At 48.7% G+C, this 26,086-nt stretch overlaps 1 protein-coding gene across 1 annotated transcript in view; it reads right to left on the reverse strand.

Moving 5' to 3' along the window:
* The window catches only part of DESI1 (desumoylating isopeptidase 1), a 71,573-nt gene extending 47,747 nt beyond the window's left edge, over positions 1–23,826 (reverse strand). The window contains exon 1 of the mRNA XM_085601210.1: positions 23,589–23,826. Coding sequence (XP_085457336.1) covers positions 23,589–23,685 — 97 coding nt within the window. The 5' untranslated portion in view covers positions 23,686–23,826. The remainder of the gene's footprint in view (positions 1–23,588) is intronic.
* Positions 23,827–26,086: the final 2,260 nt, after the last annotated feature.

Genomic DNA, 26,086 nt, shown 5'->3' on the forward strand with positions numbered 1-26,086 from the left:
TCCTTCACACAGCGTGTTGCTGTATATCACCTCTTGAGTGCAAATCCTAATTTAACAAACCTGAACATTTACAACCCCATGAATATAATGCCATTCTTTGTTCTGTTGTAGTTCTAAAAACGGTGGACTTTTTGGAAACCTATGTCTTCTTGATGATGTTTAACCCCTGAAGAAGGGTTGAATAACCCGAAATGCATTGGGACTTTTTGTTAAAATGAAGACTTTGTTCATTTTCTCATTGCATGATTCTTGTGAATCAACAGGATCTTAACTATCAAGGAGAGAATTATTTTGTTATATGTTCATAATATACACTTTCGTATAACACAACCTGTTTTGTTTTCATTGTAAGCCTTTCACGATGTAATGTTTTATGCACATTGTTGTTTAGATAAATAACGTTTAAGTTGAATTTGTTAGAGACTTCATAGTCAAGAGCTGTGTGTCATGCAGGTTTGGGTCATCCCATTCCTCTTAATATGGTGATAATTTACATAGAGGTCAGGGCTAAAACCCCAGCACATGACAGCACACTTTACAGCAGTTATACTACCAACCAACTGAGCATTTATGTTAGATTACTTTCACTATTTTTGGTGTGCAGGCCCAGCTCTTTACTTTTCTCACAGATGTACCGCCACCAGGCCGCTGCTCGCACTGCGACCTGAGGGCACCAACAGAGAGGAGATCAACCTGCAACGCGTGTGACTTCGAGGACCCCGATTACTCCTGCACCGACCTCCAAAACCAACGCCTGCAGACACAGTGTTTTCAGAAGCTCAACGAGAGGTCATCGACACCCTGCATTTCTAAAAGGTACTGTTTGCGGGTCTTCCTGCCACCGTAGCTGGCCCTAGATGCCGCGGTCAGCCAGAACTGTTTGGATTTGTTTGATCGCGATGCCGTGATAGGCCCGGACGGAGCTATCGACATCAAGGAACTGTTTTTAAAGCGGATTTTGATAACTGTAGATTTTTAAGTACTGTATTGTGGATTTGTATCGTTTTTGGTCTTGTCTTAAGTATATAAAAATATTGGATATTTTTCTAAACTTTTGTAGTGCTTACTCTGTATTACTGTTGGCTATGTGCAAATGCTTTACACACCACCTCTAAGATAAGTCTGACTGCTCGTGCCAAGCCACCAAGGGGGTGAGCAGGGGTTATTTTAGGAGTGTAACTCCCTTATCCTAAATAGGAAGAAGGGTCCCTATTTGGACAAAGGTGCAAGCTCTTGCCAACTAGAGACCCCCATTTCTAACACGGTCACACGATCTGTTGGCGGCCAAGGCAACAGAGATGGACATGGCAATTACGCAGGGGCCACGTAAGCCACACAGTGTGAAAGTGGAGCATGCATACGCTATATAGACAAGAGCGAATGTAACCAGGTCCAAGACCTCGCTGGTGCACAGTGCCATAACTGTGGTCACAAGGAACACCCCCTGGAGAACTGCCAGGCGCAGGGGCGGACGTGCTCAAGCTGTGGCAAGCTTAACGACTTCACCAAGGTATGCAGAGGTGGTCCGAGAGGAAGGAGAGCACATAGTTGAGGTACTCAGACAAAAGCAATCTGACACTGTCGCTAGATGATCCAGAGGCTCAGGGGGCTACCAAACACAGACCGTGGATTGGACATCAACAGGAGGGATCACCCTCAGAAGAAAAAGAGAAGATCTTTCTCATCTGTTTCACTGGGGACCCGAGGCCACACGGAAGACCGTAACCCAATTGCATGGTGGAAATTGCAGGGTCAGAATTCAAGGCTTTTTTGGACACGGGGGCCTCTGTGAATGTGATGGGAAGACAACAATATTGATACCTCCGTCTGAGGCCTGCACTCTCCCCGACACACACCAAGATCTACACATATGGATGTCCCACCCCGCTGCCACTAAAAGGACTCATGAAAGTATGTGTGCGGTCAAGGGATCATGAAATAATGGCAGCAATCCATGTCATTGAGAAAGAGACAGACATCCTGCTGCAATGTCATACAGCTGAAGACCTTGGCCTCAGGTCTTCTGCCAGAAACATGCAGGCATACTGGGTAGAAGAAATGCTGAACCAGTTACCAGATTTGTTCAAGGGACTAGGATGCCTGTGTGCCCCACCCATCACTTTACACATCGGTCAAGCCAGTAGTCCTACGCATCGCTGTGTGCCATTTCACTTGCAGCCATTAGTGGAACAGGAACTCGACAAGCTAGAGAGCTTGAGGGAAATTTAGAAAGTATCCGGCCCAACGCCCTGTGTATCACCAATGGCAATTGCCAAGACACCTAAACAGCCAGGTAAGGTGAGGGTGTATATTGACATACATCTTCCAAACACAGCCAACAAGAGGGAGAGGCACACCACCCCCACAATATTTTAGCTGATCCGAACGGGGTCAGATAGTTTACTAACTAGTGTAGTGTAGTTCCTATTTCCCTAATAGGCTCTGCGCATTGGAATAATATACCCTATAGATTTGGCATAGGACTGAAGTCAGTATGCCCCTATCGAGTATATTAAACTTAATTAATTTGTACCAGCTAACTCAGAGGCCACTAGAAACTCCTTGTAAACAAGAAGGAAGTAGTTTCTGGCAACCGCATAAACATGACAACTTTGTTTCCCTTTAGAATCGAAGCACTCTCAGAATCATGGAAACAATAGATTACAGTTTCACTCAGTAATCGTGCATGCTTAGTTTCTTCAGAGTTACACAGAAAGAAAAGACGGGCGTTTCAATAAAAGGATTTATTGAACAGTCTTGTTTCTTGTGTAAGAGATATGAGCTGTTATAATCACAAGACAGTATGCAAGATATATTATGTACAGCGTAAGCAGTAGACAGAAATTACTGCGCTAGCATTATCTTTTAGCTATGACACATATATTCATATACATAAATAACATCAGCTAAAAATGTGAGTACTCATGAGATGCTTCTTTAACAAGTTCTACCCCAGTGTACCTAACCTAAGTGTAGTACAATGTAAGAAGTAGGTGCTGTATTCTATAGGATGTTATTCTATAGTTTAGTATAGTATGCTAAGTCTGGTATGCCAAGAGTCCCTCTAGGTTCTAGTCAGCTCCATGCCTTGAGAATGAGAGAGGTGGGAATCTCTTTCCGGGTCTTGAACTCTAACACCCCGCGAAGGGAGTCAGAACACTGGAAGCTGGATTCTCTGCGAGCAGGGATGACAGCGTCTCTTGTCAGTGCGTCAGGCTGGGACACAGGCTCCTCTAAAGTCAAGGTCTCCTCCTACTTGCTTGGGCAAGGGAAGGTATATTTATACCTGGTAGGTGCCTTGGAATTTTAGCATTGATGTAAAGTCGGGCAGAGGAAGACGTCAGGAATGAACCCTTAAGGAATAGCAGGTCATGCATAATAAATGAGTTCTTGGAGAAATCAATCCTGGGCTAGGGAAACTCCCAAGAGCTTAAGGGTCTGATTTCTAAGAACTCGTTGTGACGTTGGGGTGGACGGATGTAGGTGACCATGCCTGTATTTGGATAGCATGGCTAATGCCTAAATAAGAACTGGGATCATATGCCTATATAAGGGCAATGCGAATTGTGCCTATATAAGGACATGTTTCATGAAAACCTATATAATGACACCTAAAGCGGAATACAACTCTAGCAGAAGAGAGCTCATACACAACAACATTCTCTACGCACCTGGGTCTGTGAAGATACAAGCAGCTAAGTTTTGGGGTATCATCGGTAGCAGAGGTATTCCAGAATGTGATCGGAGAGGTGCTGTCTTGTCTACAAGGCGTCATGAATGTCAGTGATGACATTTTGATCTATTCTGCCACCACAGAAGAACATCACCAATGCCTGCGAGCCAACCTAAAATGCCTGTGGGAGAAAGGCATAACCCTCCATTTATAGATTAGCTCTTTCTTCCAAATCAACATTGAATTATTTGGCTATTTTTCAGTCAAGAAGGGGTGCTGGTCGATTTGAAGAAATTACAGGCCATCAAACAAGCACCCGACCCAGCAATGCCTTGGAGGCAGGGATGTGGAATTCCTATAGCCCGACGCCCGGGACATATTGTTTGGGGTCAAGGTCAACAAGTTTCCATGTGTATTTTGTCCTTGGGACAAGTAGGCCCAACCCCCTACAGCACAAACCCTTTGACTGACAGTTAATAGTCCCACATGATGGATCAGGGAAAGCATTGCCTGCAGTTAAGGTTAATATTCGTTTCCATGTTTTAACGCTGTTCAAACTTGTATCTATGGTTCATAAATGCAAAACCTTTATTATTAGGGTGAGCGATCTAAGTACATGTTGTAAGCTCAGACTACTACTGACAGTGGTTAAAGTATAAAAATGGGTGCACACGCTTTCATTTTTTAGCACTATGAGGTTATGCATACTGCTCCCAGAATGCTCTCTGATTAGATGCAAATATATGGAGACACTTGAAAGCAAGATTGATTATTCTTAGCTTTCAAGATAAAATGTTCACAAAAAGAGCAAAAACATTTAGCTAAACTACTGTAACATTTTAGGTAGCGTTTTTCTGCAGCATCATTTAGTAAAATGTGTTGATGCATGCTAGTATTTCCCAAAAATATTTATAATGGAAAATCACTGTAACCAGTTTCAATAAGATTATAGTAAACATAAACAAGCATTGGTAAAGCCAATTGGTATGAAATTGTTGGTCAGTCTTTTGGTTTTATCTATGCGTGACTTGTTTTGGCATTTTTTTGTAAAACCTTATTGGTGTGGGTGCTGCTGGGCCCTCATCATTATAACAAACATTGGCAAAAGCAACAAGCATTTGCACTGCAATAGGTCTCGCATTAGGAAAGTTTGAGCTTTTTGTATTGTAAATTGACTAATTTTTTATTTATGTGTTGGTATTGAAAATATTGAAATTACTATCTTTCTCATGTACAATGTCAATAGTTTTAACTGTTGCAAATGTGACACCTATAGCATTTGTAATGCAATATGTGTTGTATTTACGTGACTTAGATGTATTGATATTACAAATAACAATGGCTTTTAATTTTTGCAAATAATTAATACTTAAATAAAAGTTCATGTAAATTATAATGGCAATCGTTTAAACTTTTGTTAATAACTCTTGTGAAGATTATGTTTAGTGTATTTAATTGCGCCTAAAATCCAAGAACAGAAGTTAAATATTATCATTTTTTTGTGCCATTTGTAATAACGCCTAAATATTGAGAGAACATATTAGAGCCAGTTGTTGTTGAATGGTTGTACAGATTGATACTGTGGTGGCGGTGAGTGATGTTGTGGTGGTGTCGAGTGATGCTGTGGCGTTAATTGATGCTGTGGTAGCGCATAGTGATGTAGTGGTGCCCTTGAGTGATGCTGTGGTGGTGCTAAGTGATGCTGTGGTGATGCGATAGATAGATAGAGTGCAATAGTCCGATAGATAGATAAGAACGATAGATAAGATAGATAGATAGATAGATAGATAGAGAGTGAGGGCGATATATAGATAGAGTGTAATTATGTAGAATATAATTATGTGGCACTGAGTGGTTTTGTGTGTAGTGTATGTTGATTTTAGTGGCGTGTAATTATGTGGCATTGAGTGTTATTTTGAGTGTATCTTGCATTGTTTGCATTATAATTAATTGGCACTGAGTGTTATTTGGAGTGCATGTGGCATTGAGTGTAGTGTAATTATGTGGTGTGTAATTATGTGGCGCTGAGTGGTATTTAAAGTGTATGTGGCATTGAGCACTGTGTAATTATGTGGTGTGTAACTATGTGGCACTGATTGGCTTTTTGAGTGTCTGTTGTATTGAGTGCATTGTAGTTATGTGGCATGTAATTATGTGGCTCTGAGTGGCATTCGGAGTGTATGTTGCCTTGCCTTGTATTTCTATGGTTCCTTAAACCCTTAGAGGCAATTCTTTTATTTTAACTAAAAGGATGGTAGTTAAATGGTGTTTACGGCAGGATGGTCGTTAAATGGTGGCTACGGAGAAGCTGTGTGCTGAAAGGCAAAGAGAACACGGGCATGAAAGTGAAAGCGAGGATGAAAATGGAATGAGTGTGGCAGGATGTTAGTTAAATGGTGGTTACGGGGAAGCTGAGTGCTGAAAGGCAAAGAGAACACGGGCCAAAGCTGGAAGAAAACACGAGATGTGAGAGGCGTGTGTGTGTGGCAAACACTGGTGGGACTCAGAGCATTCTGTTGCTGCCTTGATGACTGTGTGTGTGAGCAGTGGGGCTGTGTGTGTGCGAAGTGCCTAAAGTTGCAAGAAAACATATGGTTATTTAAATCCTTAGACGCAGAATTAATGGAGCTAATGTTATCGACCTTAGAAGGATGAAAAGGGAATGAACGCGGCATATGTTAACTTTGTAAGCGCAGAAAGCGTGCAGGGCAAACTTATTATTTTGGTTGTTTGAGACTCAGATCTGGGCAAAGCTGCAAGAAAACACGGAGGGGGAGGGCGGGCTGTGTGCTGAAAGGCAAAGAGAACACGGGCATGAAAGTGAAATCGATGGATGGCAATGCGTCCGTGAGGCTAGCCCTGTGGTGGGGGAGGGACAGTTGTGAGAGGCGCCATGAGGAAACAATCTCTCGGCATGCTGTGGCGGGGGAGCGCATTCCAGGCGGGGGAGCGGACCCTTTGAAGTATGATGCCGAGGCTGTGGCTACACGTGCACGCGCCAGTGGGCTGAAGCGCTTCCCCAAACGGATTGCATGGCGGCACGATGCACGTGATTGTGCGCGTGCTCGCCATGCAATCCACTTTTGGGAGCACTTTGAAATGCCCCTCTTACTAGAGTCTCGCATAGCGATTGCGTAAACGCAATAGCTAGGCGAGACCTAAAAATTGTTTTGGTCTCAAAAAGCACACACTGCCAAAGTCGTTCCTGGCACTGAACAAAACAACTGTGTGTCAATTTTGCTCCTTGTGAAAGAACAGAATGCTGTCATTCACAGTGAAGCTAGCCAACTGACAAAGAGAGATATTTTAATAAACACAACATGTCATGGTTAACGCAAGACCCAATTAGAGGGCCAATTATTAAGTAAAGACTCAAAAGCGCACTTCTGTCCTTGCATTAAGTGCAGATTTACGACTTTCCTGAATTCACAAGACTTTACAGAAGTAGGCCAAGAAATAGTACTCCTAGAAAATATTTGTGGACTGCATTTTAGCATGAGCAAATATGCATGTGTAGATTTGCTCATGCGAAAATCCGAGCGTTTGCAAGTTTACTTCCCCCTCCAACCATTTTTTTCCCAACCCAGGAAGAAGTTTTATGTCTGCCATTGTCAGGAGTAAATATCCAACCTTTCTCAGTATGGGAAAAGATTAGAGAAGAGTTGGTGAAAACCCTTACAACATGCAAGTTAGTAGGTTTGCACTGACTCAAAAGGGCATTCCAACCCTGAAACTGTTGCTTAACTTCAGCGCCAGTATGTAGATCTGCGGAAACGTGGCAACATAAGGGAATTGCTAGTATTCATACCCTGCTATGGAAGGAGCCCTGGCATTTTCAGAGAGGCTATTTTGGAGCTCTTATATAAGGGTATTACTGCCATAATTTGTCACCGCATTACATGGCACAAAAGGGACAAGTGGATTTTGTTACAGGACAAGTATATTTATGAAGTAACCTGCCCCATGGACAAGTAGATATTTTATTAAATTCCACACCCCTGCTTGGAGGTTTGCAGTTTCTTAGGAAAGGCCACATACTGTAGCCAATTCATTCCCAATCAGGCAACTATTGCAGAGCCACGGAGGGCTCCTACAAAAGTTGATGTTGCTGGGGGGCGTGGCTAGCGGCCGATGAAGATGGCCGCAGCTTAGGAGAGCTCCGGCGCTAGTCAGACATTCCCCACAAATCCGTGACCTACACCGTTAAGAATCGGAGGCAGAGGCATCGCAAAGACCCGTGCAACAGGGGCTGCAATTTCTTTGAAGAAAACGGGACCGGGGCTGCTGGCGATAAGGGGGCAGAGTTACGGCCTAGGTCCGAAAGTCAAGCCGGGGCCTCAAGTAACGTGACGAGGAGACGACCGGCTAGACTCGCGGGGACATAAGGCATACCCACACCACAGCCGGTGAGTGAAGCGGCGCGAGTTATACAGGCTCTTCTACTTCCGGACCGGGGCGGACGGCACAATAGACAGAGAGGCCGCCTCGTACTTCAGCTGCTGAAATAGTCGATAAGAAGAAGCAAACGGGAACAAGCACCGCGACGGCACTGGCTTGGACCTGCGCAAGGCATCAGACACTGTAGAGAGGATACGAGAGCCCACACTATCGGCTCAGTGCTGAAATACACCGGGACCACGGCCACTAATTCGCAGAGGGGTGGATAGTGAACCGTGTATACACGGGGCGGCCGGAGGGGCACTGAAAAGGCTCTATAGCAGCTAAAACTCCATAAGGGACACAGTGGAGCCTACATATAGTGCCTGCAGCAAAGCAACAGACCGCGCCTGACGCAGCACGACCGCGCTCGGCTAAAGCGCTCCACCTGCATATATTTGAAGAGACTGTTAGATGTTAGACATTTACCCCCACGAGTATCGACACCCCAAAGGCAAAAGGCGTTGAATAACAGCGCAGCGCCCGAGAAGAACCAATCTCGATCCAACGCGCCGTTTGACGGCAGCGCGTGGCGAGGCCTGACCGTGCGCGAGGAGCCGGGGACTCGCCTGGCGGCTGAATCCGGCTGAGCGGCGCTCTGCTTCCCTGCAGCGCTTGGAAGCGCGTGATAAAGACCTGGTGACTGAACTCGGCTGTGGTGGTAAGAAGTGGTGCACGCAGTGGACGCTCTCCCCCCCCCGCTCTGGCGGCCCGGGTGGTGCTGTCCCGCCCGCCCTGGACCGGCTGTGGGCGAGGCAGGGGCGGGGAAGAGAGAAATAGGTGCCCATGGTGAGGGGACAATAAACCCCAACACAGAGGAACTGAAGGATTGCCGGTTAGCAGGGCCGCAGGACCCCAGTGGAGGAATGCCCCGAGGCGGGGGTCAATAGCCTTGGGTGCCCGGCAACGACCAGAGCAGATGGACAGAACTCACGGGGCGACGGCGCTGAAGGAAGCGTGGGCAGTCGGAGGAGGCCCTTGACTGCTGTTTCGGAACCCCTGCTGTGACGCGCCGCCGCCTGAGCGTGCTGAGCGGTGGGGAGCTGGACGGCGGCGCTGATTCTGGTGACGAAGCCCACTGGAGTGGTTGTGTAGGGTCCCACGGCCTCGGAGCCTTTCCTGGTGTTGGCGCAGAGTGAAAACCGACAGACCGCACGTGGGAAACCCACCCCGTGGCAGGCAGCGGCGATTACCGTCTGCGACAGAGCCTCTCGCAGAAAAATGGGAGGCAGGGGCCCGCACGAGAACGCCCAGGGCAAACTAGAGAAATACACCTACGCGAAAGAAACGCCGGCTTCCATGTCCAGCAAAGAGATGCAGGAAAAAGCAGCGAACCAAGGAGAGGCAAGAAAGGTAACGCTGGATGATATCATGGCCGCGCTTTCTCAGGTCCAGTCTACGGTGGGCACCATCTCAACCGATGTATCCTTTCTGAGAGCCGACTTTCAAAAGATGGCGGCACGAGTCATGGAGGTGGAGCAAACGACGAAATCCTTGGTTGGTGATACCACGGCGCTGCTTCGGAGGGTGACACACCTGGAGGCTGAGAACAAAACAATGGCAAATAAGCTGGATGATCAAGAGGGACGCTCCCGCCGCAACAACATCCGCATTACGGGCCTTCCCGAAAGCGAAGGGGGTCAGGCCATGGATCTGTATGTTGAAGACCTTATTAAGACGCGACTCCAGCCGAGGGGACTATCATCCTTCTTTTTGGTTGAGCGGACACATAGGGTGCCGGGTGGCCGGCCCAAACCAGGGGCACCCCCCAGGCCGGTGTTGGCGCGCATCTTCAACTTCCGTGACAGGGATGCCATTTTACAAACTGCGAGAGTGGCCCCCCCAATTCGTGTGCACAACTCGCTCATCTCCTTTTTCCCGGACTTCACAGATGCGGTCAAAAAGCGCCGCAGAAGCTTCCTTGAGATAAAACAGGACCTCAGGAAAAAGGGTATCGCCTACTCAATGCTATTTGCGGCGAAATTGCGAGTGGTAGCCGATGGAAAAACGTGGTTTTTTGATCGCCCGGAGGAAGCCCGAGAGTGGCTTGAGGGATGGCGGCCAGTGGAAGGACGTCGGCGACCGGACAAACATCAGCATCTACGACGAGTGGAAGAGATCCCCGAGGATCACGAACAGCCACGAGAAGGAAGCACGGAGCGGGAGGCAGAGACGGAGACATGAGAAGAGGCACCACGGAACTCGCATTACTGTGTGCGCAGAGACAAACTCTGAGGGTGGGGTGGTGCTGCCTGGGGTGCTGGTTGGTGGGGGTCGCAAGTGATCATCTTTGCATAAGAACCGGACGGGCGAGGACAAGCCGCTGAAGGGTAATGAATATGCTACTTACCAGTATGCATCTGTTCTTGGCATGTAGGGCTGCTGACATTCATATCTGTGCATAGATCGCCGCCTAGTGTTGGGTCCGGATGTTTGCACGTTGTTGTCCTGGAAGAGTCTTCGAAGTATCCTGAGATAGGTGACTCCTCCCCTGGACCACAGTGCGCATGGGCATCCTCTCCATCCTCAGATTGTTTTTCGCCATTGTGGCAGTGATGGAGTAGATACAGAAAGCGATGACCATGCTTACAGTAATTCTGAGAGCTGCAGCTGCTACAGGCACCGGGGAGGAGGGTGGGCGATATGAATGTCAGCAGCCCTACATGCCAAGAACAGATGCATACTGGTAAGTAGCATATTCAGTTCGAGGCATGTGGGCTGCTGAATTCATATCTGTGCATAGAATATATAGCAGTACCCTCTATTAGCGGCGGCCACCAGTGCCAGCTGCAGCGGTCTGAAAAAGAGTTTTGAGAACAGCCTGTCCTACAGCTGCCTGCTGTTTTGATTGCACATCTACACAATAGTGTTTGGTAAATGTATGTGTAGTGGACCAGGTGGCTGCTCTACATATATCATGCAGAGGAATGTTTCCCAGGAAAGCCATGGAGGCCCCTAACTTACGTGTGGAGTGGGCTCGTGGGGGAATCGTAAATGTGCGTTTAGCTTTTTGATAGCAAATTTGAATACATTTAACGATCCATCTGGCTATACCTGCTTTGGAGATGGCGTTACCTTTGTGGTGTGGGGCAAAGGCAACGAAAAGTTGTTTTGTTTTCCTGAAGACTTTAGTCCTGTCTATATAGTACATGAGGGCTCTCTTTACATCCAGTGTATGGAGAGCTCTTTCTGCGACAGTTTGTGGGTTTTGAAAGAAAACAGGCAGTTCAATAGTTTGAGTCATGTGGAACTGCGATATCACTTTGGGCATGAATTTTGGGTTGGTACGTAGTACGACCCTGTTTGCGTGAACCTGTATGAATGGCTCTTGAATGGTTAGTGCCTGGAGTTCACTAACTCTCCTCAAAGAAGTGATCGCTATTAGGAAAGCTACTTTCCAGGTGAGGAATTGAATCTCGCATGAGTGTAGAGGTTCGAAGGGTGGACCCATCAGGCGTGTGAGGACCAAGTTGAGGTTCCACATTGGAGCTGGTGGGTGGCTTGGAGGAATTACTCTTTTGAGTCCTTCCAAGAATGCTTTGATGGCAGGCACTCTGAATAAAGAGAGGTGCTGCCTGTTCTGGAGATAGGCTGCTATTGCGGTCAAATGGATACGTATTGAGGTGTATGCCAGATTGCATCGGTATAGGTGTAAGAGGTAACAAATTATGTTTTGGATGGATGCGTCTAGCGGGTTAATGTCATTGTTATTGCAATAAATTACGAACCTTTTCCATTTGGCTGCATAGCAAGCTCTGGTAGTGGGTCTTCTAGCTTCCTTAATGATGTCCATACAGTCAGGTGGCAGATTCAGGTAGCCAAACTCTAGGACTTCAGGAGCCAGATTGCCAGGTTCAGCTGTTGCGGATCTGGGTGCTGAATCTCTCCATGGTTCTGCGTCAAATGCGCGGGTTTGCTCCGCAGCCTTTGATGCGGCACCACGGAAAGTTCGAGAAAGGTGGTGTACCATGGTTGGCGTGCCCATGTTGGAGCAACCAGGACGAGTGTCAGTGAGTGTTGTCTGAGTTTGCGCGCCACCAGCGGTATCAATGGTGCTGGGGGAAAAGCGTACGCAAATCTGCCGGACCAGTTCATCCATATCGCATTGCCCTGCGACTGCGGATGTGGGAACCTGACGGCAAAGCTTTGGCATTTTGCGTTTTCGCTTGTGGCGAATAGGTCTATTTCTGGATGACCCCACTGCTGGAAGTACGGTTGGAGTACTGATGGGTGTAACTCCCACTCGTGCATCTGGTGGCTGTGTCTGCTGAGCAGATCCGCCATCTGGTTGTCCTTGCCGGGGAGGTGTTCCGCCATGAGGAACATGTTCCTCTGAATGGCCCACTTCCACATGCTCTGAGCCAGATGAGACAACTGTGGAGAGTGTGTTCCTCCCTGCTTTTGTATGTAGTACATGGCGGTCATGTTGTCCGTCCGGATCAACACAACTTTGTTGCACAAGTGTACTTTGAATGCTTTCATTGCTAGGAAGATTGCCATCAGTTCCAGAAGGTTGATGTGCATCTTCTTTTGTTGTATTGTCCATAGTCCCTGCACTGTGTAATTGAGTACATGAGCTACCCATCCCTGGAGAGACGCGTCCGCTGTCAGTATTATTTGTGGAACAGGCTCTTGGAACGGTCGGCCCTTGCAAAGGTTTTGTGGGTTCCACCAATGCAGAGAGTTGTATGCCCGATCGCTCACCAACACTAGGTCTTTTAGTTGCCCGTGAGCTTGATTCCATTGACGTGCTAAGCACTCCTGAAGCGGGCGCATATGTAGTCTCGCGTGTGGGACTATGAAGATGCAGGAGGCCATCATGCCCATCAACTGCATGAACACTCGCGCAGGAAGGGAGTGTTGTGGTTTGAACTTGGAAATCAGCATTTGCATGCTGTTGATTCTCACTAAATTTGGCTGAGCTGTGGCTGCCAGAGTGTCTATGGTCGCACCTAGGTACTGTTGTACGTGTGCGGGTTGGAGATGTGATTTTGGGTAATTCAGTGAGAACCCCAGACTGTGAAGAAGGTGAATGGTGTGGGACATGTGGCTGGCACATTGCTGGGCTGACTTTGCCTGAACAAGCCAGTCGTCCAGGTAAGGGTAGACGTGAATGTGTTGCCTACGTAGATGTGCAGCCACAGTAGCTAGGCACGTTGTGAAAACTCTGGGTAATGTTGTCACGCCGAAGGGGAGAACCTTGAATTGGTAGTGCTGCCCTTGAATAGTGAACCTGAGATATTTTCTGTGTGAGGGGTGAATGGGTATGTGGAAATACGCGTCTTTGAGATCTAGCGTGGCCAGGAAGTCTCCCTGTTTGAGCAGCGGGAGGACTTGTTGCAGGGTGAGCATGTGGAAATGCTCTGAGAGAATGTAGCGGTTGAGGGGTCTCAGGTCTAGTATAGGTCTGAGTGACCCGTCCTTTTTTGGTATTAAGAAGTACAGGGAGTATATCCCTGTGCCTTGCTCGTGGACGGGTACGACCTCTATTGCGCCTTTTTTCAGCATACTTATCACTTCCTGTTGTAAGAGCGCTAAGTGCTCTGAGGACATAGGACGGTGTTTTGGCGGTATTGTGGGTGGAGTGGAGGTTAATTCTAGGCAGTAACCGTGTTTGATAATATCTTTGACCCACCTGTCTGTGGTGATGGTGTTCCACGTGGACAGGAACCTTTGTAGCCTTCCCCCGACAGGTGTTATGTGGTCGGGAGGAAGGGAGAGGGCGTCACTGTTTGTTCTTGGGGGAGGACCTGGTATTGCCGTATCCGCGTCCTCTGCCCTTTGTGCTGGAGCCACGATACCCACCCCGGGTGTTTTTATCGTAGGTACTTTGTGTGTTGCCCTTGTTGTAGGTTTGCTGTGACCCCTGTCCTCTGCCTGCACCTCTATTCCCGGGGCCACGAAAGGAGCCACTCCGAAAGGTCTGTGTTTGGAGAGCCCCCATGGACTTTGCAGTGTCTGTGTCCTTTTTTATTTTCTCTAGGGTGGCGTCAACTTCTGGCCCGAATAAGTAGTCGGGGTTGACCGGCTGATTGAAGATGTTATTTTGAACCTCAGGTTTGAATCCGGAGATTCGTAACCAGGCGTGTCGTCGTAGCATGACGCTGGTGTTTATCGCTCTGGCAGCTGTATCTGCGGCATCCAGTGCACACTTAATGGATGCGTTAGTGAGGAGTTGTCCCTCCCTGATGAGGATCTCTGCTCCCTCTTTGTATTGGTCAGGGAGATGTTGGAGTAGGGTTTCTAATGTGTCATAGTGTGCGCGATCGTAGCGAGCTAGGAGCGCCTGTGTATTGGCAATACGCCATATGTTAGCTGCCTGAGCTGCAACCCGTTTGCCGGAGGTCTCTAGCACCTTGGACTCTTTGTCCGGGGGAGGAGCATCCCCAGTTGTTTGCGAGTGCGCCCGGTTGCGAGCATTTGCGACTACGATGGAATCCAGAGGCAACTGGCCTCTAATGTACGTAGGGTCCCCAGGCGCCGACCTATATTTTTTGTCGATCCTGGGGTTTATCACTCTTGCCCTGGTGGGTTCTTTGAAAATGTCCTTTGCTGGTTTGAGGACACCTTTCAACATGGGTAGAGTTTTGATATTCCTTTCTGAGGATGCGAAAGTATCCATTAGAAAATCATCCTCGATTGTGTCAGAGTGGAGTTGCACACCATGATTTTCCGCAGCACGTTCAATTAGGGCGTTGAATGCGGCAGTGTCCTCTGTGGGAGACGTTTTTGCGCCATAGAGCTGCGTGTCCTGTGTATCCATAGGTGCACCTGTGTCCACAGGGTCATCCCAAGCCTGGTCAGGGTCCTGTTGGCCCTCAGGGTCCATCTCTCTTGGGTAGGGGACGTCGTCACCCATATAGTCCTCCAAAACGTCTGTTTCGGAGTGTGTTGGAGAGAAGGACTGTGGATCTGGGTAGGAGGTATGGAGACGTTCGTAAAGAACTGGTTCCGAATCTGCTGGCAGATTTTTCTTTAGCGGGATCCGGTAGGAATCCAAAGCGTGTTCGGAAGATATTCTCCGCTTGTGGAGCATAATTCTGCCGGTGTCGGCATCGATGATGTGGGATGGTGACGTCTCCGTAGGAGAGCGGTCGGCAGGTGTGATCCTAGTTTGGGTGACACGAGTTCTTATTTCAAACATCTTTGGCGCCGTGGATGGTGGCAGGCCAAAAGTGATATGGGGTGTTGCTGGAGAAGCTTTTTGAGCTTTTTTCGGCTCGGGGCCCGACGTGTCCTGGAGGGCTGCCTTTTCTTTGATGCGTTGCAAGGACTCTGCAACTTGTCGCACCTGGAGCGCCGACGGTTGTTTGGCGCCGAGCGGTTCTGTAGAGGCAGGCGTGGGCTTCTTCGGGGCCACGGGGTCATCGAGTCGAGGAGAGGCTGTAGCCGTCGACGGCGTCGATGATTGGGCCTTAGATGCCGCTTTCGAAGTGGCGTGCGACGCAGCGGCCATTTTGACCTTCGTTGCCGGAGCCGATTGTTTCGGTGCCGGGTGCCGAGGCGGTTTGTCGGTACCGATGGCCTTTTGCCGTGTGTCGGCGCCGACGTCTGCTGCTGCGAGTTCGGCACCGAAGTCCCGTTTGGTGCGGTCGGTGCCGACGGGTTTTGCTGGCGTCGAAGGTGTAGTGGGCTTCGATCCGACCAGTACCACTTTCAGTTTCGGTTTCTGTGGAACCGACACGACTTTTGGTTTCGGTTTCGAGGAAGGGAAACCAGCCGTTTTGGGTCCTAATGGCTGTCGCTGAATGTCCGAGGCCGGGCCCGAGGGCGGGGCCGAAGAACTGCGGGATAGGTCTTGGGTAAGGCCCGAAGGCGATCCCTCGACCGGAGCCATAGACTGAAGCACTGGGATGTCCTCCGTCTGTACGGGTAGGCCTTGCTCGTCACCGGAGCCACTTTCTTCGGCCCCTAAGGCCTCATCGTAGTCTCCTACCTCGGTGTCGTCTTCATCTCTGTGAAAGAGTTGGTCTTCGATGTCTTCCGATCCGGAATTATGTTCGGAAGCGGGGCTGGAGGGTAGGTTCTCCACGCCTTCCACATCTTCGTCCTCGGCGCTGAAGATGTTGGTCGGGCCGGTGCCGCTTGCTGAACTTCGAGTCTCGCCGCTCGTCGATTCCGAAGAGTCTTCTTGGATCGGAATCGGGCACAGGCCATGCATGTGGATTCGTCGTGATCCGGTGAAAGGCATTTGTTGCACACCGGGTGGACGTCGACATGGGGATATTTCGCATTGCAAACAGGACACCGCTTGAATGGTGTCCTCGATTCCATCGTCGATGGTGTCGATGGTCGATGCGAAAAAGTTGTTTCAGAAGTTAATAAACTAACAAGTAACTGTCGATACCGATCGGGAACAGTACCGACGCGAACTAAAGGCCTTTTGGCCTGAAAAAAGTTTTCCCTAACTTGAGTCAAGATAAGCACATCCGAACCCAATGGCGGAAAAAAACAATCTGAGGATGGAGAGGATGCCCATGCGCACTGTGGTCCAGGGGAGGAGTCACCTATCTCAGGATACTTCGAAGACTCTTCCAGGACAACAACGTGCAAACATCCGGACCCAACACTAGGCGGCGATCTATGCACAGATATGAATTCAGCAGCCCACATGGCTCGAACACATGGCGGCCTCAGAACAGTCTCGACTAATGGTGGCCCTAAGGGAGGGGATGGACTGTGGTGAACACCGGACTTCTCACCCCCGACACGCAAGTACTGTTACTGAGAACGGGTGTAAAGCGCTCTGCAAAGTTGGGGTGGCGGGTAGTTGTAAGTCCGTCTAGCAGGGAGGCAGGGTGGAGGGTTGGGATTTCATGTTAAGGTTTGGTTCTATGTGTTCACGTTTTGTATGCAGGCACTTGTAAATAATATGTCCTCACATGAGAATGGTAGAGTCTCCTTACACAAATATCCGTCCCAATGACTATGCGTCGTAATGATTAGGACAATGTCACACGTGCAGTCTACTGAACCAGGGCAGAGATTGGACACGGGGGATAGGTCCCTCACACTACTGACGTGGAATGTACGCGGCCTGGGAGATAAAATCAAGAGGGGTCTTGTGCTGCAGTGTCTTAAGCGAAGCTCCCCAGATGTTGTCCTGCTGCAAGAGACGCATCTCACTGGGAGTGCATGTCAAGCTTTAGATAGATGGGGGTTCAGGATGGTGGCACACTCTGAGTTCACGTCGGGATGTAGAGGGGTGGGTATATTGGTGCGTAAACAATCATCACTTATAATACATAAAACAAAGACAGACACGTGTGGCCGCTTTGCGGCGCTGGTGGGTCAGTGGGAGGGGCACGTTATCAACATAGTGTCGGTGTATATCCCCCCGGCGCTACAAACAGTGGCGCTTCCGGCCCTGAGTGAATTCCTCCTTGATCTCCCGGAGGGGGGGCTACTGATTGGGGGGGACTTTAATGACGTGGTGGATGGTGATAGGGATCGGCACCCTGGGAGGGAGCAGGCGGTGGGGGGGGGGGTCTCGACTCGGCGGATTTCTGGAGGCAATGGGGCTAGTGGACACCTGGCGACATCGGCATTCCACGGCGCGTCAGTACACTTACCACTCAGCGGTGCATAATAGCCTATCACGCATAGACCACTTTATGGCCTCCTCGGAGAGCCTCAGACAGGTAGACTCCGTGGACATCTGGCCTAGAGGTATATCAGATCACTCACCTGTGGTCTTAACATACAAATATCTTCAAGGGGGAAGGCGACGAATATTCCCCTTATTTCCGGGCTACTTGAGGGTCCCCAAGATTACGAAATCCATAAGCAAATCTACACAGCAATATTTTGTGGAAAATGTCGGGTCGGTCCAGTCCCTGTCCACCCTCTGGGAGGCCTATAAAACAGTGCTCCGGGGGCAAGCTAGCTCTGATATCTCAGGTTATAAGCAGGAGCAACGACGAGAGCTCACTGCCCTAGAGTTAGAGCTTCAAAAAGCAGATACACAACACTCGCGGGACCCGACTCCAGATACGGTCCATACCTTGCGCCTCCAACAACAACTGTATAGGGAGCATCTGAGGGAGGTGACTGAACGTGGACTGGCAGCAATAAGCCATAAAATATACGAGACCGGCGATAAAGCTGGGAAACTGCTGGCATGGCTCGATAAGAGGGAGAAGGATAGAAAATGGATAGCACAGCTGAAAATGACGGATAATATGGTGAAGGCTGACCCACGAGCCATAATCCAAAGGCTAGCGCAACACTTTCAGCAGGTGTACACGACACAGTCAGAGATGACAGTAGAGGAGGCACTGACCTACATCAGGGATATTGCGATGTCCAAGCTCGCCCCAGAGACAGCCCTCACGTTGGAGGCAGATCTGACGACTGAGGAGCTGCCGGTGGCAATTGGCTCCTTACAGACGGGAAAGGCGCTAGGACCTAATGGAATCCCCGTAGAGCTCTATAAAAAGCTTGCGGGGACAGTGGCCCCACACCTACTTAATATGTACCGGGATAGTTTGATAAAGGGAGAACTCCCGCGGGATCAACGTGTGGCCACAATAGTGGCGATCCCCAAGCCGGGGAAGCCCCCAGAAGAATGCACATCCTACCGCCCCATCTCCTTAATTAATGCGGAGGCTAAAATATTAGCGAAGGTCCTGGCGTTGCGGCTTACTCCGCACCTTACGACCCTGGTTCACCCGGACCAATCGGGGTTTATGCCTAACAGGAACACGGCGCTAAATCTGAGGCGATTGCATGGAGTGATGGCCCGTGTGCCTTACCTTCAGGAGCCAGCAGTTATCCTGTCATTGGACGCCCGTATGGCGTTCGATATGGTGGAGTGGCCCTTCCTCTTTGCGGTTTTGACACACTTAGGGTTTGGCCCATGGTTTTGTGCGTGGGTGAGCCTACTCTACACAAAGCCTCTGGCCCATGTAGCGGCTAATGGACACATATCCGAGGACTTCCCACTGTCCCGAAGCACGCGGCAGGGCTGTCCGCTGTCGCAGTTATTGTTTGCACTGGTGCTGGAGCCGCTAGCGGCATGGATCAGGTGGGAGCCTCAAATACGTGGACTGAGATGTACAGCAGACTGGGAAGATCGCATTTCGCTTTATGCGGATGACGTTCTGCTGTACCTAGCCTCCCCTAGACGCTCTATCCCGATACTTCTCAATTTATGTGACCAATTTGGTCGCGCATCAGGCTACACTATCAATTGGTCCAAGTCAATACTTTTCATACTCCGGGGCCCGCCGCCACAGCTCCCGGAGGACTGCCCTTTGCAAATCACGGGAGCGGGATTCCGATACTTGGGAATCTATATCACTCCGGATCCGAATGGGTTTTTTAAGCAAAATCTTCTGCCCCCCCTGGACCGTCTAAAAAGAGATGCCACCCATTGGGGGACCCTCCCCCTAACGCTGCAGGGGAAGGCAGCGCTTTTTAAGATGATGGCGCTGCCTCGATTTCTGTACGCCCTCGAAAATACGCCATACGCAGTGCCGCCTGCCTATTTCAAGCACATTGCTGCTCAAGTCGCGGGGCTAATGTGGGGGAACAAACCGGCGCGCATCGCACAACGCAAGCTTAACAATGGATGGTTTGATGGGGGCATTGCACTGCCGGATATCCAGCTATATTATTGGGCGGCGCATTTGAAAGTCATTAATCAATAGGTGCATGCTCCACAGGCGAATCCCGCCTATAAAGCAGATAGAAACGGGTTTAGGGCTGAAGGCATGATGTGCACACTATATAACAGAAAACGCATACCGAAACTACTCGGACCCACTAGGCTGACGGTTGACATTTGGCATATAGCACATGCTAAACTGGGGTGGGCAGGAAAGATAACACAGCTCACCCCTCTGTGGGTAACACAGCGGTTGGGCAGTTTGGGACACTGTAAGGGCTTTGACAAATGGGATGCAATTGGCATATCTACAGTGGGGGACATGTGGCATAAGGGAGGAGTGGCCACGTTCGAGCATCTTAGGGCGCAATACGACCTGGCGCCCTCTGAACGATTTAGGTACCTACAGATTAGACATGCGCTACGGGCGGCCATACCGCCGGGCGTAGAGGTCCCTGAAGCCACCCCCTTGGAGGATAGGCTCTTGACAGATTGCATGTATAAACGAGCCATTTCTTTCACATACAGGAAGTTAGTGAACAACCTCCCGGACCCTCACGGGGCGCTCAGGGAAAAATGGGCAAGCGAGGTGGGCGATTTTGACGAATATGAATGGCGAGAGGCATTAGCCTCACCGCGGGAAGTGGGGATATCGTCCAGACTTAAACTTGTGCAATTAAAAATCCTGCATAGAGTTTATTACACTAGATGTGTCCTACACACAATAGGGTCGGCTCCACATCCATATTGCCTGAGAAGTTGTGGGGAGGAGGGCACTTTCCTCCATACCTTGTGGGGATGTCCCAGGATAGCAGAATATTGGGTGAAAGTGATGAGGACTATATCGCAAGTGGCGGGAATATCACTGGCGCCCGAGCCTAGAAGATGCATTCTAAATGTGTGGGAGCCAAATGACCTTACCCGCCCAGCACAGGAGTGGGCAACACTGGGGATACTGGTGGCAAAGCGCAATGTCGCACAAAAGTGGGGGGCGAATGAGACACCGTCACTGGCCGCCTGGTGTGGGGATCTCGATTTGGCCATGGTGGCAGAGAAAACAGTATTTGTAAATCGGGGATGCCCCGGGAAATGGATCAAGATGTGGGGGGCATGGAATAAATACAGGGGCTATATTTGTGAACCCCCTGATATTGAAGTAGAGGCGGACTCAGACAATGAAAACGGAGGAGAGTTGGAAATGTAATGTGAAGACACATACCAGTTTAAGGAAATGCTTGCGACTTTGTAATGCCAAGTGCCACAATATTCGTCAATACAAAGGTGATGATTATATGTGTATGTTTAATTATGTCGGAAATGTTTATGCCTTGAGCACGAAAATAATAAAAACAGGTTTAAAAAAAAAAAAAAGTTGATGTTGCTGGGTATGGGGGCCAAATGTGGAGGAGGCGTTCCAGAAGGTCAAGACAATACTGATGGCCTACTTTGAGCCAAAGAAGAGGACAGAGCTAATACTAGACACCAGTTCAGTCGGCCTGGGGGCAGTACTCACACAGGAAGTGGAGCCAGGAAGGTGGGCACCTCTGGCATTTGCAAGCAGAGCACTCACGCCAACAGAGGCAAGATATACTCAGATCAAGAGAGAGGCCCTTGCCATCAAGCTGTCATGTGGGCTTTTTCCATCTACACCTCTGTGGGTGATCATGTATCATCATCCACTGGTACCACTTTTCCGGGGCACCCCCACCTCGCATTCAACAATGGCCGATTCAGCTACAGCGCTATCAATTCCAAGTGATCTACAGATAAGAGTCCAAAAATCCAGTTGACTTATTTTCCTGTCATCTGCCCCAAACGAATTCCGAAGCGGTGAAGAACGCTCATCGGACAGGAGTACATCCTTCTGGTGTCTCAAGGGCCTTGCCCGAGAGCACTGAATCTACCGGAAGTTGGGGAAGCAACCGCTGGATAATCAGTTTTGAAAAAGGTCAGAGACACACTACAACAAGGATCTTGGCATGTCTTCCTGTGAGCTGCAAACAATTGAAGTGGCCCAGATAAGGAACGCCTCACACAGCTGTGGAGCAGACGGCATGAGCTCTGTGCCACTCCTGAGGATCTGGTTCTACAAGGCCACTGACCTGGTGAGCCACAAATTTTGGCAAGGCGAGTGGCAGAGCTGGTCCCCAGAGGGCATCATGGGACGGCAAAGATGAAGACTCGTCTGTGGGAGAAAGTGTGGCTCCCAAGACTGGAAGCAATAGTGGATGATCTGGTACAGCAGTGTCCAGCGTGTCAGATAACGAGCAGCCCTGATTTGCCAGCCCCAATCATTACTGAAGAACCAGCAGATACTCCCTGTACCAAGGTAAGCACAGATTTTGGTAGTTTCCCTGATGGAAGACTCACCATGGTCATCCTGGACAGCCATTCAAAATATCCTATTGTAGAGCTTGTCAAATCGACGCTTTTGCAAACGTGGCACCAGACATAGAAAAGGTACTTCCCCTGTTCGACCTTCCCGATGAAATCAAAACGGACAACGGTCCTCTTTTTCAGGGTTTAAGTTCCAAGATCTGCTCGGTATCTTCGCATTAGACATAGCAGCATCACCCCACAGTGGCCACAAGCATATCAGGAGGTCGAGGGCTTTATGAAGACACTGAACAAGACGCCATGCATTGCCATGAATGAAGGAACCAGCCCAGTAGTCAGCCTGCATCGGTTCCTGGGGGAATGCAGAGGAACACCACATTGCACTACTCAATGTCCCCCATGAGCTTTGATGCTAAAATGGCACTTAAGTGGCATGATTCCCGTACATCTGGAACGGACTCAACCAGAGTATGATCCGGATGGGGCTCAGAACAGGCGATGCCAAAATAATACAGGAACAAGTATCCACTGGAGAGCAGCCTTGAGACAGTTGGGGAAAGGAGATCGCGTAATCCTAAGAGATTGCAGGCCTGGATGTAAGTTTAGGACACCATTTGAACCAAGAGTATGGGAAATAGTGAGAGTGGAAGGCACGATGATGTCAGCTAAAAAGGAAGAGGAGAAAGTCAGTCGCAATATTTCATGGTTCAAGAAGGTGGAGAGATCTTGTCAACGGAGTCAGGAGAAAGAGGAGACCTGAGATGCTGCTGCTCCATCATTGACGGAGGAGCCTCAGGATCAGCCCCAGCATGGTGGAACATCAAGGGGACAGTCAACAGGAGAAGAGGGACGATGAGAGTCTCAAGAAAAAGGTAAGCGAGAAGGTGGCCCAGATCTCTCTCGACATCAGCTGTACAATCTGTGGCCTCATCCCAAGCCAACCTAAGGTTCAAGGGCTTTGTGAGTAAAGTCCCGGAGTGAAATTCAGAGTTAAGTGTGGAAGGGATGTAGTGAGCCACCAGACACTTCAGGGGCAGCCCGCTGACCCAGACATGTATGCAGTACATCCTCTAGCCGGACTTGGCCAGAGGATATAAATAAAAGGGTCTCAGACTGCACGTGGTCTTTGACCGCACCACACTAAGATGTGTCAGTGTTTGTACCGGTTGGACCATGCGTGGTAGAGGCTGTGCTCGCCTGCACACAAACCACGAGCCACTTTCTTTCCCTTATGACACTCAAATAGCCCTCCTCCTAGCCGTTGCCCCTTATTTTCCTGACCCATGTCCTTTCCCAGACCCTCAGCCCCTTCTTCGCCTGTCATGACCCATCTTCTCCTGTCTCTCACCCCTCCTTTTTCGAGCCACTCTGTCTCTAGATACTATATTCATCCTCCCCTAGTCATCAGTCTTCATTTATCCTAACCCACCCGCCATCATCTTCCTCCCTATGAACCCTAGACCCCACACCCCCACAGTCACCCCGGTGACCGCAAGGCTCACGAAGCCTCAGTCCAAGCGGTGGGAGTCTTACCTAGCATGACGGGACTAAGGCGCCGGGCCATGCCTCGGGAGAGGTCGTACACGTAGAGCTTGACGGACTGCAACCCGGGGGCTGACTGGGACTGCATGGGGGCGATCCTGCAAGATTGAAGGAGCACAGAGCCAGAGTGGAAGCCAAAGACAGTGACAGGTAGAATGACACCGGGCTAAAGCACGTCCCCAAGAACTCATTTGCCCAATCGGAACCGAAGGCAGGTGACGTCACACACAAGGAACATTAGAGCAACCAATCAGCTGACGGACGCGCTTGAGGCCAAACCCAACATAACAATGACTTTGCAACCAATAGATACAAGAATGCTTCTTTCACTGAATAACCTTCTACCGAATCACGGATGAGAAAAGACAAAACGCTCTGCCCACAGAACTCTGAATCACCAATAAAGACTAGGAACGAAGCCACGCCCACAAGCCCCATGACTCAGCACCCATAGGAAGAGGGGATGCGAGGACACGCCCACAGGATACGTTTCTAAAAACGGAGGCCTGTGAAGCTACGCCCACAAAGCAACTACTGAGCACCATTGGTTGAAAAGGAGTGAGGTCATACCTACATAGATTTGACCTTTTGAACAGGAGCAGCAAAGTGAAACCATTTTCATAGAGTAGCGTTGGTACAGAATCAGAAGCGAGACCCTGCCCACAAATGAATGAATCAGCAATAATAGGAGGACGAGGATTAAGGCCACGCCAGCAGGACGGTGATGCAGCACATTTTGGAAGTTCCGCGAAGGCCACGCTTATTCTTTTTAATTTACCTTTACTGATTTAAAACAAAATAGCAATGCAAGGTGCATAACGTGTGTTATAAAATGACTGCATAAAAAACAAACAAAGCACAATGACATGGCACATGAGAGTAAAGAAAGGAGAACATACAATAGGGGACTTGCTCCAGCGAAGGGCTAGGGATGAACACATCACAATCAAATGAAAAATTCAATGGGCCCATATACACATTCAAGTTTCCTGGCTGTTTTGCTGGAGGTCACGTTTTGTAATTCACTTTGATCTTGATCAGTTAACTCACTAGAGATTCAGTTTTATTCCTGAAAATATTTTATTTAATGTCTAACTAGTCTTCACAGATCAACACTCTTCCTCTGGTCGATAGACCATTAGTTGAGTAGTTGATGGTGATATGGACAATCAACTAACTAACTTACAGATCTTAGTGAACTAACCACAGACTCTGGGTAAGATTCAATAAAGTTTATCTAAATCTCAGTCATAAATGAACGCTCATTAATACAAATTCACAGTGCAAACACCATCACATTTTCATGGGAGAGAAAAATTCATTTAGCAATATACATTCAATTCACAGACTCATTCAACAAGTCAATACATTAAGAGTGAATAGATGAAGAGACAAAAGGCATAATAGATCATACATTTGCAGAGGTATGCAAATTTGAGACAGAATAATAACTACCCAATGGTGCTAACGAAAAAACAACTCTCTGGCCAAAAAGGGCTGGTGGAGGTCTTCTGATTAAGAATCAAAAGACAAAGGCTATAGGACAGGCTCAGGACAGGGTAATACTTACTAAACCTCTCTACAGACCCGACGCACCGGGTGTATCCCTCACTTACACTCTCTCCCTCCTCGATATTCTTTCGGAATCTTCAATCTAACCAAGTGTCTTACAGAGGTGAATCTTCCCAGTGTGTTCTCTCCTTCCTCAGCAGCATTAGTTCTTGCCTCTCTCTCTCTCAGCAAAGTCAATCTCTCCAACACGCCTGACTAACTCTTAAATTTTAAGTCACTCCAGTTATAGTCTTCATTTCTGCATGCCCCACCCTCAAAAGTTACAAATCTTGATGAAATACAAACTCTGATTGGGCAGAGACAGGGGAGTTGTTATCACCTCACGCTGACATGTTTAATTTCTTAATAAACTCTTTTGTTTAACAAACCCTTCCCCTTTAGGTCATTTATCATTCTGTATCATTTCCTTTCTCATATATTTAATGTTGCAAATCAGACATCTCTTGTATGTTGGTTCACAGTCGAGAGGAGGTTTCACACAGCTGTTGTCCTTGACTCTTGGCAGTCTGTCAGCGACTCGGTCAGCGGTCACATGATGATTTCACTGCACAAGCTCAGCTTGCCTCCCTTTTCATTGCCATTTTTTCTCTGGCATGTAACCACAGGACCAAATGTATACTATTAATAAAGGAATCATAAACAGATGTTAATTTCTCAAATATGTGATTTTCACTGTTCACCACCCACTTCTACTCTATCCCATGTTATTTTCTCCTTCGTTAACTCCCCATTTCTTTAAAATATGCATTAGTTCCTTTATTTGCAATCTTCTTCCTGACGCATTCAAACTCTCCAAATCCTTCTCAGTAAATTATGATCTATAAGGTTTCTGTAATATTTTTGATTTCTCTACATCTATTCCAAATTCTAAAGCTTCTTCCAATATCTTCTCATGAAGATTCTTTGTTCTCCAGGTT

The sequence above is a fragment of the Triturus cristatus genome, chromosome 4_2, assembly GCF_964204655.1.
Source record: "Triturus cristatus chromosome 4_2, aTriCri1.1, whole genome shotgun sequence".
NCBI lineage: Eukaryota > Metazoa > Chordata > Amphibia > Caudata > Salamandridae > Triturus > Triturus cristatus.